The 18,008-nt window shown below is 38.4% G+C and overlaps 1 protein-coding gene across 6 annotated transcripts in view; it reads left to right on the top strand.

Moving 5' to 3' along the window:
- The window catches only part of LOC121728944 (teneurin-m), a 447,859-nt gene that overhangs the window by 266,310 nt on the left and 163,541 nt on the right, over positions 1-18,008 (top strand). For all 6 annotated transcript variants that reach the window (XM_042117288.1, XM_042117291.1, XM_042117290.1 and 3 more), the window contains one exon: positions 16,679-16,858. In XM_042117288.1, coding sequence (XP_041973222.1) covers positions 16,679-16,858 — 180 coding nt within the window. The remainder of the gene's footprint in view (positions 1-16,678; positions 16,859-18,008) is intronic.

Genomic DNA, 18,008 nt, shown 5'->3' with positions numbered 1-18,008 from the left:
CCCTTTTGAGAAATTAATGAAAATGTTGTTATTGATTTGTAATATATTTTGGATTTTATTTATGAGCTGCTGCTAATTATTAAAAGCAAAATTTAACAATGTTTTCGTTTAAAATTCAATAATGAAATCAATTAATAGAGTTTTTATTTACATAAATACCCAAAACCATATTCACCGCATCACTTTCACCACAATAGATATACTGCCTATTTTTGATTAATTTATATTTTCCGCAGATAATTACATTAATCCCGTAAAACACAAAATAATGGTCAACCTCGCGTTCCCTCCAGATATAGCCGGGGTTTATTGTTTTGAGTGCGACAAAAGTTTTTACTGCGCTTTTAGTTCCGATGCACTCTCCACCAATTTACTATTTATGACGGCTCGTGTTGACGCGGACGGCGGAATTAACTGAGGCGGTGTGAATACTGTTTATAACGGGTTTCGAGAGTTATATTAGAGCAATTTTGGGAAGCCATGATTTATTAGGAAAACAATAATTTATACGAGTCAAAAGCTATTGCATAGCATATCATTTACCAAATTAACCAACATAATTCACAATCGACTAGTCGCTCGCACAGAAACACCGCGCTGAAGTCCGCCGAACTGAAACGACGCTAGACACATGCCAACCGGCATATCGGTGCCAGTCAGAGTATGGGGTGTTAGGTTTATTTTCGTTACGGAATTTCTCGATTCCTTAAAAAAATTGTATTAAAATAGAAGTGTAGGGTCCGCAGAGCTTGTAAATATAATGATGATGACGTCCATCATGAGCGTACTTCACAAATTTTATATTTCAAGTAGTCCACCAGAACTCGAGCTATACAATTTATTCAACATCACGTTTCATAGAAAATATCATCCATTCGGAGGTACAAAATATATTAAGAAGGAACAATTCCTCACTAAAATGTGTCAATACATACGAATAAATTCCCAAAAGTAAAAATAAGAGCTCGCTAAAGTGGCACTTTTGCCGCCTACGTAACCCGGTGTCCAGCGCAGCGAGACCCCTGTCGCAGTACGCGGCGCTCCCGGGTTCGTCTCGGCCGAGGGATCTTCGTGAAGTGGTTCACACGATAATGCTGTATTTTTATTTTCTTTAGCACTATCAGAGTTTATCGCGCCACCAACGCCGCGCCTCCCGCGCCGATCGGCCTTATAATATCGACGCTTAAGTGGGACCAAGGCGTATGAAGCCATGATTTTATGGGGGTCCACGTCATGTCCTTCTTTTTATGGTCTTAGTACGGACGAATCGCGTTCCCCGATCTGATAGTACTCGAGTTTCAGGAATTAAGCTCTTGAGAAATAACATAGCCAAGTTTAAGATATCAAATTGTCAGCATACATTGTTATTTGTTTACATTATCGTTAACTCGAGCAAATGTTTTGTGTATTTTGTTGTTTTCAAACGAAGTTGACGAGTTCACGAGTTCCCCATATAAAAATTAAAAAAAAATTTGGTCTTTCAGCGCTGCTACTTTCACAGTCAACTCTCTACAAGGAAGACACACCCTAAAGTATTATCACTTATTTTTGTTACACCCTGTATATACAGGGTGTAACATATGTAACAAAAATAAGTGATTATTGATATTTCAATAACTTAGTCGTTATAATAGAATAATATCCAAATAAACCGCATATCGGTCGTAATCCCGCAAAAGAATCTAGATTTTTTAATTCTTTCAACCCGATTACTGTTGTGTGAACAGAGCCACAAAAGTCCTGTGAAGGCATCTAAGTGGCAGAAAGTTCCATTATCGCATACTTACCTTTCACTTTCAAAATTACCGCTCCTGAAGCATCCATTATAGTGACTTCAAATTACCTTTGCAGTGGTTTTAAACTATGACATTGACGCCATGAAAACATGGTACTCCCTCGGGTACAGTATTGCGGAAAGCATTTACTATCACGTCATATGCAAATGTAAATACATTATGGTTTAGTGAAATGCTTGTTTTAATTCCACAGTTTACACGATTTACCATAATATTTTATAGACTTTTTTTTTTCATTTAAACCTTACCAGGAAGGTACCGAATCATTTTAAACTTATTGTATCATGTTTTGCATGGTTCGGTCAATCATGTTCTATTCAAAAATTTGCGTTAATTATTTCGAGTTTTTTTTTAATTTATTTGGTAAGGTAGAAATGTAATTAAACATAGCAGGATCTACAAATTACAATAGCCGAATAATATATCTAAGAGCTGTGGAAGAACGGAAAGAAGAACTAATGTGATTGTGGTATTTTTTTAATGAAATAAGGGGGCAAACGAGCAAACGGGTCACCTGATGGAAAGCAACTTCCGTCGCCCATGGACACTCGCAGCATCAAGAGAACTGCAGGTACGTTGCCGGCCTTTTAAGAGGGAATAGGGTAATAGGGGAGGGTAGGGATGGGATACGAAGGGAATAGGGTAGGGGATTGGGCCTCCGATAAACTTACTCACTCGGCAAAACACAGCGCAAGCGCTGCTTCACGCCGGTTTTCTGTGACAACGTGGTATAATGGAATTGCTCCAGTCCAACCGGCCCATTCGTGCCGGAACATGGCTTATATTATTATATATGTATAATTTCCCAAACGATGTTAACGATGTTAACAAAATTATTAAAAAGTTCATTCGCCCTTTAAATGATCACTGGAGTGTTATAGTAATTACATAATGGTGGGCAAATTAATTTGAACACCGAAGTATTTGTCGGTAACAATTCGGGTCGGAATACAGTTTGGCTCTTCGGCGGACGCTGGGAGCTGGGCTTCGTTATTAGGCACTGCGGTTTGTCTATTCCGGGCATTCAGACGTAACCAGTCACAAATTAAAGGATGAAATAGAACGTATTTCGGGTGGGACATAAATTGGTAATGTCCCGGCATCCGATGATTAATTGACCCGATCTGAACTAACAATTACTTCAATTATTTGCCTCCGGTCGCTTGTACTGTGCAATTCGATATTTATTATCTCCCTCTAAATTATAATCTTGTACTGTTCATTTGTGTGGTTGAACTTTATTTTGATCGGTTTCGAAGTTACGTCGCTATTTATTTTAATGGCTTCCTAAAGTTGTCTATTTTGATTTTGTCGCCGTTTCAGCTATAGATAACAATATTTACTTCTTAAACTTTAGTGTAGTTTTAGTATGTATTGTGTTGAAATATCATCGTAATTAATAGATCATTTAGTACCATTTTACAATAAATTACTGTTTAAAGTAGACATGGGAACAGCGTCTCTCAAATTACCAAAATTAACTTTAACACAACAAAATTTCGAGAACTCCGTAATGTTATAGTGATGTTCGTTCAAATTCCTAAAGACTTACATTTCGGATACTTATCAACGCGATGGCCGATAGGTGGCTAACGTTCGGTTCGCTTTTTACGAGAGCCGATACGATCTAAATTTGATCAAATGTATCTGTAACGGCTCCGGAGATTTACTCTATGTGCCGTCAGGCCCGCCTCGTTTGGCTCAAACGGCGTTGCGTCTATCGCCTCGGTCTGAGGCAATTACTTAATGCGCGTCTGTAAACAGCGAATTCCATCGTGTGGATTATTAATCACTTGTACTATTAATGAACCAATGGCATAGGTGATCTCGAATCTGAATGCGCTAGCACTCCGTGAATTGAGGTATTTAACTGGGTGGATCTGCATAAATATGTTCGTAAAAATAAATAAAAGAAAGTTACTCAACATTTGATTCAACCCGAAAACCAATTTCATCATGTGTTTACTTTTGAGTTGAAATATTACTGCGAAGTCTGTTAAGGTAAAGACCGGTGATCGTCGTCTAAATATCTCAATTACGGTCTGTTTCAGGAATCCATTAATTTTTTCCCGGAAGCGAATACGTTCGTTTGTATTTTATACTCAACGACATGTTGGAGCGAACGTCGAGCGAACACCGTCACGAGATCGTCCCGCGGCTGACCTCGTTTTCCCCTCCGAAACACTCGATCGATACCCGACTTAAATCACCGGCTTCGAGATCAGCTCCTCTTTAAACGCTGTCAAATCTTTGATGTCGGACGAATATAAAGGTAAACAACTGATTAGGGGTGTAGGGCGTAGACGCTGAACTCCGTCCTTCGTCTCGTAATTTGCTAATTCATCGACTGGTGCTCTATTATTTCAATAATCACTGGTGTCCTGTTTGTAGCTTTTAAGACGAAATTCGATTCATGAATAATTTATGACACCGCGCCGGGAGCGGTCTAATCTATTTGTTATCTATCATGATCGAAATTATGAAATTATGGAGAGATTTTCCTGGAACTGTTTCCAGCACATTATCCAGTTAATTTCATATTTACGTAGCGTTTTATACACATCCTTTTATATTTGTGGGATCATTTAGCAGATAAAAATATATTTGTTTAGTAACTGTTTAAACAGTATATTACTTATTCTAAATTGAATCTCGATAATTCATACTCCAGTTGATACTTCCAATACTATAAACAGAGTTAAAATACGTGTCATAATCCTGAAAACGAAACAGAATAAATTATTTATTATAAGAATACTCGTATTCCAACATAATATTATTGCTATAGACAATAGAACAAAATGTCATTCCTTTTAATTTCCCACCACGGAAAGTAATAATCATTCTTTCCGAGAGGTTTCTGGAAAGCCATATAATAGAGCAATTTAACGAGCAATAATAGAACTAGAGCTGCCTTTCCATTAGGTGAATTCAGCCGCGAAGGTCGACCTTGACCAAAGGAAAGCTTAATAAGTGTGGTTTTAATTGGCTACGAACAAAACGATATAAATTAAGGCCTAAAATATTATACTCCCTTAATTTAACCCTCCAATAAAGTGGCCTTTCGTTTTTAGAACAATTTTACAATTCACTGCAAGCAGATGGAGCTGATCTGCCCTAGTAGACAAGTGGCAAGCGATTATCGTAAACGCTAACAAAATGTATGCGATTTGACATAAGTCATCGCTTCGCTAGCGAATACTAATGTCAAATCCCATACATTTTGAGGCGTTGGCGTATACGATAATCGCTTGTCGCTTATCTAGGCCCTCTGATAGTTTAAAGTGTTACGGTTGAGTTAGTATCGACAACGTCTCATTAGCGGAGTTGTCTGCCTCGCGATAGACGTTGTGCGACGGTGCGAGCTCGTACGACGTGAATCGTGAAATCGCGCCCTTCGGTGCTTTATGTGTCGGCGTTCCGTTGCCATTCGTCGAGCGATTACATTTAAACCCAGATATTTGGAGTCCAAACAAAAGGATATTAAAAAGGAACCGCGAGGGATGGAACGAGGAATGACAAAATATGCGCAAAAATACATGAAAAGAAAAAGGTCATATTAAAATTTTTACGACGCCACACTTCACCGCCGTCCCGCAATAAAGGAGCCCCGCGTTGTGCGATTCCGACTTTTATTGCACGAAAAGTCTAATTAGACAGTAAATAATAAGTCGACGGAGTAAAAGGTCGAAAAATACTCCACCGCAGGCCGACCTCAAACGTCCAGGATCGCACAATATAGTCCCGTAAAGGCCAATCCGACTCCCCCGAGTGGTATGCAGTCACTCTTCGTAGCCCGCTTGACGCCATATGCGACACCCTCAGAAGCGAAACGACGCTAATCCCTCGCAGTTTTTAATAGATTTACTTTCTATTCTGTAGCTCTGAAGGTTAAAATTCCAACGGGGACGACGGTATAGGGTAGGTTGTGTCGGAATGGGGTGAATTCCCAGAGGCGACGTCCGGCGCGGTGCTCATCATTTCCCCATTGTCTCGTTAGACAAAAATCAAAAACAAACACTACAGTTGGGATTTTTGGATCTAAGTTGAGTGATTCCTGATGATTGTGTTGATCGCTTTCTGTTTATTTGGCTTGTGGTCGATTGGACCTAGGGGATTACGAGTATTGTTGAAAGATATCTTATAGAAACCATTCCAGAATTCCAACAAATATGACATTTTAGACTTTATGCCAGCTGCCCTTCTGGCGAATAAAATATCAATTCAGTTGGTTGAGTGGCCATTTGTAAAGCGCGTCCATACGCCTTTCTAAACTACAGTAGTTTACTGTCGTAGAAGACAAGTCTTCAAATCTACAACACATGATAGCTCCTAGGTGACTAGGTATAGTTATAAAAAAGCCACTTATAGCAGATTTTTTTTATGAAATAAGGGGGCAAACGAGCAAACGGGTCACCTGATGGAAAGCAACTTCCGTGCCCATGGACACTCGCAACATCAGAAGAGCTGCAGGTGCGTTACCGGCCTTTTAAAAAGGGAATAGGGGAAGGTAAGGAAAGGAATAGGGAAGAGTAGGGAAGAGGATTGGGCCTCCGGTAAAACTCTGAGTGAGTAAGTCTCGGCGAAACACAGCGCAAGCGCTGTTTCACGCCGATTTTCTGTGAGCCCGTGGTATTTCTCCCGTCGAGCCGGCCCATTCGTGCCGATGCATGGCTCCACCACGTACTCGTAAATATGTCGTTGTATATTTACAAACAGGCCTATAACGTGACATAATGCGGACGTCAATAATCGTACTAAAGCTTCCGCGAACGGTTCGGTTCGTTAAAATAAATACACTCGGCAATACTGTATCCCGTAAATATTTCATATTTATAAAATCAACAGTAAAAGTCCAATGCCACTCTCGTCTGACGTTAAAGCAATATTTAAATAAAAGTATGAATATTATCATCGAATGCAATGTTTTCTCTCGTACATTACATTACTAGTGATTTCCGCGTGCGGATAAATGTAATTTGCTGCGTCTCGCGTCTTACGTGATCTTAATACTAAAGCTCCGCGTTGTCTCCGGCCTCTTTTATGCCTGTCATTGCTCGTTCGATACACAAACGTAAGCATTCGACGACTACAGTTCGTCGAATAAATCGTCAGTGAAATTGTCCGACTAAGATTGAGTTACGACCGTGGATGGGGCCTTTCGCTCGACTATTTTGCTTAGGCCCGATAGATTTATCGTTCACCATATTTTATATATTACTGATGAATTTGCGAGCGTATACTTTGTCATGATAGATTGACGTTTACGGTTGTTTGCTAGCGCCAGATTTAGTATGCGACAATTTCAGCACTAAGCCATTTTTTTCCATTCTCTCTCTCAATTTTATCTACTGCTTTCGATTATATTTGCTTCTTACGACTATTCAATGAGTTTCTTTTTTTTAAGAAGGAAGCTAAGAATGGCAGTCTTCAAATTTTCGGGTGGTTTGAATTTCGAGTTGAGAGATTGTAGAGTTGAGGCACGGTAAACGTTGTCGAGAGTTTCCTTTTTCCTTTTGAGAAGAAGTTTCCTTACTTTACGGTCTTCTATTCAATTTTACACATAAAACCTGGTAATGAACGAACGCTTCGGTAAAGATTATGTCTAATGCCCGATGTCGAGACGCAATAAACTAGCACGGATAATAAAAACGTTCGGCTTATCCCTCGTGTTTCCACTTTCAACTGGAGCGCACGCAATACTCGACCTTACGTCTAATCGCCGATGCCCCGCACTCAGGATAACGTTTTAATTTTAATAAAACTGAGCATCGGCACGCCCGACGTATTTGTCAACCTTCTTTACTTTCGCTGCCATTAAATCCGCACATATACGGCTCTATAAATCTATTCCCAAAAGCTGGCGCACTCGAAATTGTCTCTCGGATTAAGGTAGGAAGATATAAATTTTGCACATAATTTTCGTCAACCGGTGTATACAATAAGCGAAATCCCCAAAGACAGTCGCAGGGGATTCGAGCACATACGCAAATGTAATAAAGGTGCGTTTTATTCGCCCCGCGTTGGATTATATTCGGGACTTGGTCGCCGAAACACGTAGGCGAACCATCGCTCATGTGACAAATTTCTACGTTTGCTTTAACGCGGGGCACCGTGTTTAGAATATTGTATCGGATGTAGAGACGGCGGGAGCTCACGTCGATTTGCATACCGAAAGAATGGCTTCGAATCACTCGACTAAAACATCGGAGATTAGCATCAGAGAGGTTACCGGATTATGTAAATAGGCGGTGGAACCGATCATGCGAATTTTTTATTTCGGCGGCTGTTATTGTGATTTTATTTTTGGGGGGACAAATCGAGACGCGCCCTCCCCGGGGTTGTCGGTTTGCCGGTTCGTTGGAGTGTCTGTGTGCGATTCGAATCGTAGTTTCTTTCTAGTAACGAAGTGGCGACAATACGTGCGGAAAGCGAATCTTGCGTTTATTCGTCAAATGTTGTCGATTCGTTTTCGGCGGGGTCCTCGCTCGTGTCGACGTGATTTCGCTACGAAAGCAGCTCCACAATTGTATATTTATGAGTTTACTATTTTGTGCGATTGAATTTTACATTTACACAAATGCGCGTTAAGCAAAATTTTACTGTCCAGACACGCGGTAGCGTGTCAAGCCAAGTTCAAGTATAACAGAACTGGTGAGCAGCACCATATGTAATATTACACGAACCATTTTCAGTAAAATGTTAACTACAGTTTGAAAATGCGAAAATCTTTTATCGTAAATAAGTACAATTAATTAAAAATGAGTACAGTTTTGTTCAGCTGTTAATATTTAAATGCACAGTTAAAAATATTGTTAAATTGAATCCAAACCGTTGGACGCTATACGCGTCTCAAAATAGCGTTGCAATAATGATGATTGTTTAACCACCCACGTGAGATATTATAATAACGCCCGATAATTGGGACGAAATATTTATAAGCTATCTATTCTCGGTGTTTTGTGTCGGTCTGTTGAACATTTGGCAAAAACTGCTGTCAGCGGTGCTATCGTCGCGGATATCCTGCCGCCTGCGTCAGTATCGCCGCCTTATCGTCCGCAGAGGAAGCAGGCGGTGTTATTATTTTGTCACGAAACAATACAAATGTACACAGTAGCGTAATTCTGCCGTATTCTTCAAATCGCATTCGTGCAACACGGATATTAGTTGTTCGCCCCCGCAACGTAATATAACATTGTTTGGCTATCTTAGGGCCGAAACGTCCCGGCATCGCACCACCAAAAATTGTAAACTCGTAATAAAAAGTATATGCAAAGTCCGCCGATTTTGGCGTTGCAGTGCCGCAAGGTTTTTTTTTACACTTAGGTGACCCGAAATCAGGCTTACGTGTGAATGCGTCCGATTCGTGCGATATAGAATGAGGATGGTCTTACTGTATAATAATTAAACTGTAGTCACGACACCCACGCAACGAATTCTAGAATCTAAATCGCGAATATGAGTAATTAGAATCGTGCAACGTTTCACATCTGTCACCGTTTTCAGTTTCAATACCTTTTGTAATTGGCACATAATATTATATTTTAGCTCAAAAGTCTCTAAACAGATTGGTTCTCGTTACGTCTTCGAAATTTAAGTCAAGACAGAATTGTGCAGTGTCTATAGTGTATGTTTTCTACTCTGTGGTAATAGTGCATATGGTTATAGTGCAAAATATAATATAATAGTGCGATGTTTTTACTACAAGTGTCCCTTAGTCTGTAGACTATAGCGGTAAGTAATTATGACTGAGAGTATCTTTTTAATAAAAGATACACAATACACATAATATCGTATTGTAATTAAATTGTAATATCAACATCCAGTCACTTATTAATCTCCAAGAGATGTCAGTTAATTTGTATTTTAATGAACATTTCTTGAATATTTTAATTTAAATTGCTCACTGTACATTTTTTAAAATTATTGGAAACGAATTATTAAAATCGAGTATTAATAAAAGATACTTTTCCACGATAATTATATTTATACCATAAAGTTAATATACCTAGCGGAATAGAAGGCCTGAGCAAGAGAGATGTCACTATCAGTAACACTACGTTGTAAATAGAGACGTGTGATATATGACAGCAGCTCTTTTTTTGACGTCCAGTCGGCACGTGCTGCACGTTGACAATTTAATCTCATAGAATTCATGTTTAATCATGCTTGTGTAAGTGTATACGTACATATATTTTTCACACAGACGAAAACCAATTTTGGTTTCGTTTGACAGCTCGAGATTGTTGCTCTATTCCAAAATTCCACTAGGTATATCAACTTTATGATTTATACCAAGTATCAACTTGGAACATTCTCAACGTATGAAAGGAGGAGCTCTTTACTGGAGTGCGTATTTAATAGCAAATTAGTTTTCTCTTGACGAAAACTTTGTTCTTTTTGTTCTCCCCATTCATTATGCTCATAAAAGTCTTCAGAGCTCTTCATGATGTCATTCAATGAGTTTTGATTAGCGTCAACCGGTTGTTGCGAATAGAAGCCTTATGTTTATTGCGATTGAGTTGAAATTGAGTGTGAGTAATATTTTAAGGGTTCCGTACCCAAAGGATAAAAACGGGGACCCTATTACTAAGACTTCGTTGTCTGTCCGTCTGTCTGTCTCCAGGCTGTATCTCAAGAACCGCCGCCGACTTCTGAAATTTTCACAGATTATGTATATCTGTTGCCGCTATAACAACAAATACTGAAAACAAAATAAAATTAATATTTAAGGGGGAGGCTCTCATACAATAAACGTGATTTTTTCGGCCTTTTTCGCTGTATATCAATAATGGCAAGAGGTAGGCACTTGAATTTTTCACACATTCTTTTGTTATATGTGCACTTTAATATTAAATGATTATATAAACATAAAATAAAAATTTAAGGGGGGGTCCCATACAAAAAACACAATTTTTAGCCTATTTTTGCTCTATATCGGTACGGAACCCTTTGTGCGCGAGTCCGACATGCACTTGGCCGACTTTATTTCGATGTTATTTAGTTATACCACTCGTCCTGCCTTGTACGTTCCACGCAAAACAGCTAGCTATGTTTTTAATTACTGAATTGTCGGTACTGTACTTCATACATTGCTGACATTGTCAATTAGCATGTTTTCTCACTGACTCGGACACAATTAGTATCCCAAAATGAAAAGCTTAATAACAGTATAAAGTCGCCGTATATGAATCTCGAACAATGTGTATGAAGAAATATATATTTTAAAGCGTTTAATTCGAGCCGTTTAATTTATACGTGGGAGAGCCATGCTTCGGCACGAATAGGCCGGCTCGACCGGAGAAATACACTGAAATATACGTTCTCACAGAAAACTGCTGTGAAACAGCGCTTGCGCTGTGCTTCGCCGAGTGAGTGAGTTTACCGGAGGCCCAATCCCCTACCCTAATCCCTTCCCTACCCTCCCCTATTCCCTTCCCTTCCCATCCCTACCCTCCCCTATTACCCTATTCCCTCTTAAAAGGCCGGCAACACACCTGCAGCTCTTCTGATGCTGCGAGTGTCCATGGGCGACGGAAGTTGCTTTCCATCAGGTGACTTGTTTGCTCGTTTGCCCCCTTATTTCATTTAAAAAAAAAGAGCCGCACTGAACGTGGTAGACACCGTTCCATTCACGATTCGTCCATTCCCTCAACTGCGTCGCCCTAATGAAGCAACGTCGAACTAATTTCGTTTCCTTTTGCCTTTGATTCTATGTTTGCCTTAAATTAAAAAGTTTGCAGCCTCAAGAACGTTCATCCGGCTTAATCCCGATACTTTTCCCTAATGGTCTCATACGATTGGACGGCGAGATTAAAGGAATTTTTACGAGCCCTGCCCCGTCCGGGATAAGCTTTTAGAAGTTGGTAATGAGATATTTTCGAGAGGTACTCGGCTAAACGGTACTACGGAGCTGTTTATGTCGACGGTATAATCGTATTTTTATATTAATTGATCGATACTCCTAATATGTACTGTTTCTCTTATTATTACTACTTATTATTCCTATTCCTGGAATCAGGGTCCGTACCACGAAACGGTTTTGAGACTCAAACAATCGGACGAGAATGCCGCGTCCTGCTCTAACAACGTCATTTCACGTTCGTTACAGTAGGACGCAACATTCTCGTACGATTGTTTGAATCTCAAAACTGTTTCATGGTATCCCTTGGAGCGTTTGTCGGTAGCTCGTATTAAGAGTCCGGGTGCCATCGCAATTCTCATACAAACGTAATACCAAGATCATTTCCTAGACGAGAATATTTACCATATTTGAGTTAAGCTTCACTGCAAAATATTTACATCATTACCAAAAAATATGAACGATTACAATTTTATATGTAAATATTGTAATCGTTCATATTTTTGGTATGTAAATATTTTGCAGTGAATCTTTGTACAGGAACCTAGGTAATTACTATCTTAATCTTTATTTTAAAAGATTAATTTTTTTCTCACTTTTTTGGTAAATAAAGTGGGCCCTGAGCGAGTTTCTTAGGCCGGTTCTTCTCGCCGGGTTAGTTCCCGAACCGGTGGTAGGCATCATGTAGACTTTCAGAAAATATTTTCAAAAATTTATTCTGACTAAATTTTTTTGAGTTAGAGTTTGAGCTTAAACTGAATAATAACTCAAATAAGTATGGTAAATATACTCTCGTATTGGAAATGATCTTGGTATTACGTTTGTATGAGAATTGAGATGGCACCCGGACTCTTAACATCATTATCTGTTATTTGTTCTTCTTGACATCAATTATTCTATATTCATCTTCTATTTATGCTTCGTTCTATCGGTACCTTTGGCGACAATAATTGATACATATTTAGAGAACGTTCTCCACTCCGTTGCGATAAAAGTAGTTTATGGAGCGGAAACCATGCAATTTTTTGCACCCAAAACTATCCTATGTCCTTTCCCGTATCTCGAAGTACCTTCATACAAAATTACATCTAAATTGGTTGAGCTGTAAATAATTTACGAGGTTTAGGGCCTGTATCACCAGTTTCTAATAAAGTGCCAAATAGGCTATTCACAACTTTTTTGACAGATTCTCCATACTTGATCTGTCAAGTTAATTGGTGGATATCCTATTTATCACTAATCAGGAAGTGGTGAAACAGGCCCTTAAAGTTCTCTGACATTATTTTTGAAACAATACGAGCTCGCAGGTCATTGCACAATAGTCTAGGGGCTGCAACATTTTCGCTGTTGCAGCTGCAGTGCAGAGGGAAACGTGTTCGAGTGACTGACGGTCTATCTCGTGATCTAATGCACGAAGTCGCCTGTACTACATTTAGGTTTTAATATTCATTCTCGACCAACATTCTTGACAAGAATCTTTGTGCATCTAAAACGTCTGAATGTTTTATCTAAGGTGACCTTTGTTGATTTTTTTAGAGGTTTTATAATATATTATATTGAATAGACGGACAGACAGACCAGACAGCGTAGTCTCAGTTAAAGTGTCCCTTTGGATACCGAACCCTAAAAACAACATTTTTGCCTATTCGTACTTGGCTGATTGTTATATTCTGTTATTTAAACTTTTGTAATTATTTTTAAAGTAAGATATTTAGCCCCAATTTCACCAACGTATGTTAGTGTTAACAGCTTGTTAAAATGTCATGTCTTCTCTTTCATTCATAAGAAAAATGAAAGAGGTAACGTGATACTAATTCGAGCGTTAACTTTAAGAGTCGTTGGTGAAATTGGGGCTTATAATTCATCATTAATTTAAAAGGAATCCACAAATAGCATAAATTAAAATTTAAAAAGAATACATGTGTCTAAATTTAAGACACAATTTTTTTTATAGTAAAAACCAACGTAAAAACTAAAAAGTACCTAAGTACCTATGTCAATTTTTGTAATGCTCCAAAATATTTCAGCAAAAATATTGAAGCTATGAAAATATAAATTTTGTTTGAATATCAGATGTAACTTTGAGATGAAATACCTACGTTTTTAAAGTGGAGTGTTCGTTAACAAAGCTGACTCAACGAGAAGAGAATGTAACCTAGACCATTAGTTCTGTATTTTACCTTCAGCGTATTTAATTATTTTCCTTCTATAATATTTCACTTTTACTTAATTATAGAGTTACTTCAATATGACTGCCTCTTTTTAAATGTAGAAAAGTATTACTATCACTCACTAGAATAGCTTTAGATGTACTTAACTAATTTTGGAGGCGTTTTTTTTTTCTCCCCCTAACATGATCAGAGCTGTTTCTTATCTTTTATTTATATCTTTTCCATTTTTATCTTTATCTTTTCTTTTTTTGTTATTTTTCTTTTACTACTTTCTTACATGGCTATTATATCGCATTGTCTTTTTACAATATTCTTTTGTTTTCTTATTTTACATTATGTCAGATAGCCTTAGATGTAATATAACAATTTCTAATGTTATAACTTCTACATTTCAGAGTTCCCATTATATAATTTCCATAGAATAATTTAGATGTAGCTTTAGATGTAACTATTTTCGGAAGAGTTGCGGGCGTTGGTCCCATATGAAAAAATTTTGGAGACCCCTAGGAAAGTTAAAACTTCTCACAAAAGAAAAATCGCATAGGGTTGTTACCAACTTTTGATCCCACGCTTTACGCGGGTAACAAAGCAATTGCTTTTTAACTTTGTCATTTTTGAATTAAGAAAATAGTATTAAGAAAGTTTTTATAAATTTTTGAATACGCACGTTGGAGCCATGGCCTCGGGGCCCTGTATAATTGAAACGGCAGATACGGCGGTAGCTACGCCCCTGTGTCCTACATAACGCAACATTTAACAAGTCGAATAAATAATTACCTTTCAAATGGGGAATAACTATTTTAGCATGATTATTATAATTCCTATTTCAATTAACAAACTTTTACGAGTATTTTGCTTCTGAAAATAATGCATTTAGACATTATATTATTATTTTCTATATACTTAATGTGAAAAGTAATCAAAAACTTTTTCTTATGCAAACACGTGATTAGAGTGAGGCTGGAGTGCGTGTTTTTTTTAATCGATTGTATAATGTACTTTAAATACACGTTTCTCGTGAAATTTTAAAAGTTTTTTTATTTACTAGATGATTAATATAAAAAGAATACTGGTTTGTAAAAAATTAAAAATTCTGGTATCAAAGTTAACCAAAAAACTAAAAGCTTTATATTTACTCCGCAACTATTGATTCGGAGATACAATTAAAATAATTGGCGTATTGTGCATATTGCTTTTACTGGTGTAAAGCGAACTTTTTTCTGTGCTGAAAGTTGAAACCAAACTATTTCGGAGAGTCAGTTTATTTTAATTCACATCAGCATTTCAGCTTATGTAATAGTACTTTAAATAACAGCTAACAAAAAATTCGTTTACCATACATTTTGCTGCAATAAAAGTTAAAATCCCTTCCCGATAATCAAATTATCTACCTACATACGAAATTTACAATAACTACAATTACTTAGGTAATTTTAGTTTCTAAGTATCCTTTTCCAGGTTCTAAGCTATCTCCTCACGAATTTTCAACTACAACGGTTTAGTCGCTCTTGAGTTATAAAAACTGCAACTACCACCACCTTATAGTTTCACGATAGAGCTTAGCGGAATGATCATAATCAAATTAGCCCGTGCGTATTTATTGAATTGTCGTTAATCTGCTTTTAAGTGTACAGGTTGACTTGATGTACTTGTGGTTAAACTATGAATAATAATAATATGATAATAATAATATCTATGGACGCTTCACACCACGTCAGGCCAGTCTGGCCCCGTGCTAAGTACCTAAAGGACTTGTGTTACAGGTACCAGACAACGGAAATATATTTAATACTTTTATACTATACGTATATTTAAGGTTTTTATTATATCATACACATGTTTAATACACATCCAGACCCGGGAACATTGAAAACTTTTTGTTCCGTCGGCGGGATTCGAACCCGCGACCCCCGGTTTGAGCTACCAACGCGCTCACCACTGAGCCACAGAGGTCGTCATAAGAAATAGTATACATGAATAACTTTCTGTATACTATTTCTTTTTGTTATGAAAACTTAGGAACGAGTGAGTGGTCGAGCATACGATTGCTGCTACGCCTATAGACACGTCATTATGAAAGGAGATTATTAAACATTTTATTCATTGGAGCCCGATTCTCGTTCCTCGAATACGACTTCGATCGAATGCTTTTTCCCATTTTCAGTATACCGAATCGACGTGGGAACATTTTTTTCCTGAAGACAGGTCAGGACCCTTGAGGATCCATTGTGACTCCTTCGCATTAGAGTACCGTCCCCAACCCAATGCTGCTCATAAATTGAACGATGTGGTAGGGGTTAGTGCTGTGCATGTATTCGTAGCAACCAAGGTGCCTGTTTCTGCTTGGTAGTAGAGCGGGATAGTCAAAGAGGAGGTGTAGGTGTCTCGTCCTCCTCGCATAATCAGCTAGTCGTTAAGCTACTAACACCTATTCTGTTAAGGTGTTTATTGAGCATGCAGTGGCCAGTTAGGCTTCTGGTAAAGATTCTTAATAATTGCATGATTCCTACCCATGTGAGCATTAATTCCAACGGTTTTTTGTTATGGGAGCATACTCGCACAACAAAACAAATTATACGACGCATGTTTCTTGTCATTGAGTAGGGATCGATTCGCTTTTCCGTCGTCTCTCAAGACGTTCGGAGCTCCTAGCCAAGACGTTTCCTTTATGGCTTCTTTATAGAATTTCCGATAAAAATGTGCGGAATTGACATAACACTTTGTCAACTTCATTATTATCCGAACGCTTATGCCAATTCCATACATTTTTATCGGAAATTCTATAAAGAGGCGATAAAGTAAGCATCTCGGCTGAAGGGCTAGGCGTGCTAAAAGTTCGTTCGTTGCAGGCCTGGGCCGGCTTCACCCGTACGGCTCGGGCAGCTCGAGCAGCGGCAGCCGGCGGCGGCGCGGCCCGACGGACTCGCCGGCGCCCACCACCCCCACCTCGGCGTCCGACAACGCGTCCGACGCCACGCTCACCGACTCCGAGTTGCCGCTCGCGAGGGAGTCCACGCTGCTGCATAACGGTACGTCCCATCGAGGAAATTAATTCCTAGGCAGTTAACAGACCAACGTCATTTAGTCGGATCATTCAATTTGTGATCTGTCGGTTGGATTTGACACAACGCGACCAAACTACGTAGGTCCCCCATCTGCCTAGGAATCAAGTTCCCTGATAGTAAGCACTAAGCTATGGCACAAGGCTTTCCTTTCCGCGGAGATAAGGGTTTCTGCGGGAACCATAAATATATTTTCCCCCAAAAAAGTAGCCTATACACTTCCTCGTGGTCTACACTGTTTCTGTGCCAAATTTCGTAAAATTAGGACCAGTATTTCGTGAGATTAGTGCGTTCGAACAAACTCTTCTGCTTAAGTAAGTATAGACTTTCATTTAACATCGACTCTACTTCAATTCCTACTCACACTATGGCAATGAATTCTTAGCTTTGTGTGGTCAAAGAACTACTTAGTACTTACCACCGGTTCGAAACCCTAACAAAATATAACCGAATGTTACCTATGTTTTTGCAAGCACTAGTATATTTTGTAATTGCTAGGAAGCCACAACTATAGTGGTCATTCGAAATAAGCACCGCTTAATATGAGAGATTAGGTAAAATAATAATTTCAAATAATTATCCTCATTGTATAAACGGCAAACATTTTAATGTCGGAAGGAATGCAATTACGCGACCGCACTATGACAAATGCGCAAAACTACAAATAAAAGCTGACATAGTTTAAATTGGACCCAAACGGTGTGTACACAACCCAAACCTAAATTACAAGTTTTCGGACGAAAACAGAAATCATGCGGTACGGGTAACTCTCGTATTTGTTCAACAAAATGAAACTCCAGGGTTAGAATTGCGGCTCGCAGGTATTAGATTATGTGAGGGTTTATGAATTATTAAAAATTGTTTGCTTTTCGCTTAATATATACACAGTTTCAAGTTATTTATCTGTATAATATAATAAGTAAATACTAAACGGTAAACTGTAAAGTAACTCAGCCGCTTTGTACGCGTATGTTTTGTCAATAATTGTGTCAAAAAATTAAAAATGCTGTACAGCGACAATCCACACAAGAGCCAGCGACAGCCAGACCCCTATTATTTTATTAAAGTTAAAAGTTTTCCTGTATTATCGTTCTTAGTTCTTAACCCTTTAGAGGTA

Source organism: Aricia agestis, chromosome 7 (genome assembly GCF_905147365.1).
Source record: "Aricia agestis chromosome 7, ilAriAges1.1, whole genome shotgun sequence".
Lineage (NCBI taxonomy): Eukaryota > Metazoa > Arthropoda > Insecta > Lepidoptera > Lycaenidae > Aricia > Aricia agestis.
The sequence above is the reverse complement of the archived record's forward strand: the minus strand, read 5'-3'. Positions and strand labels throughout refer to the sequence as shown.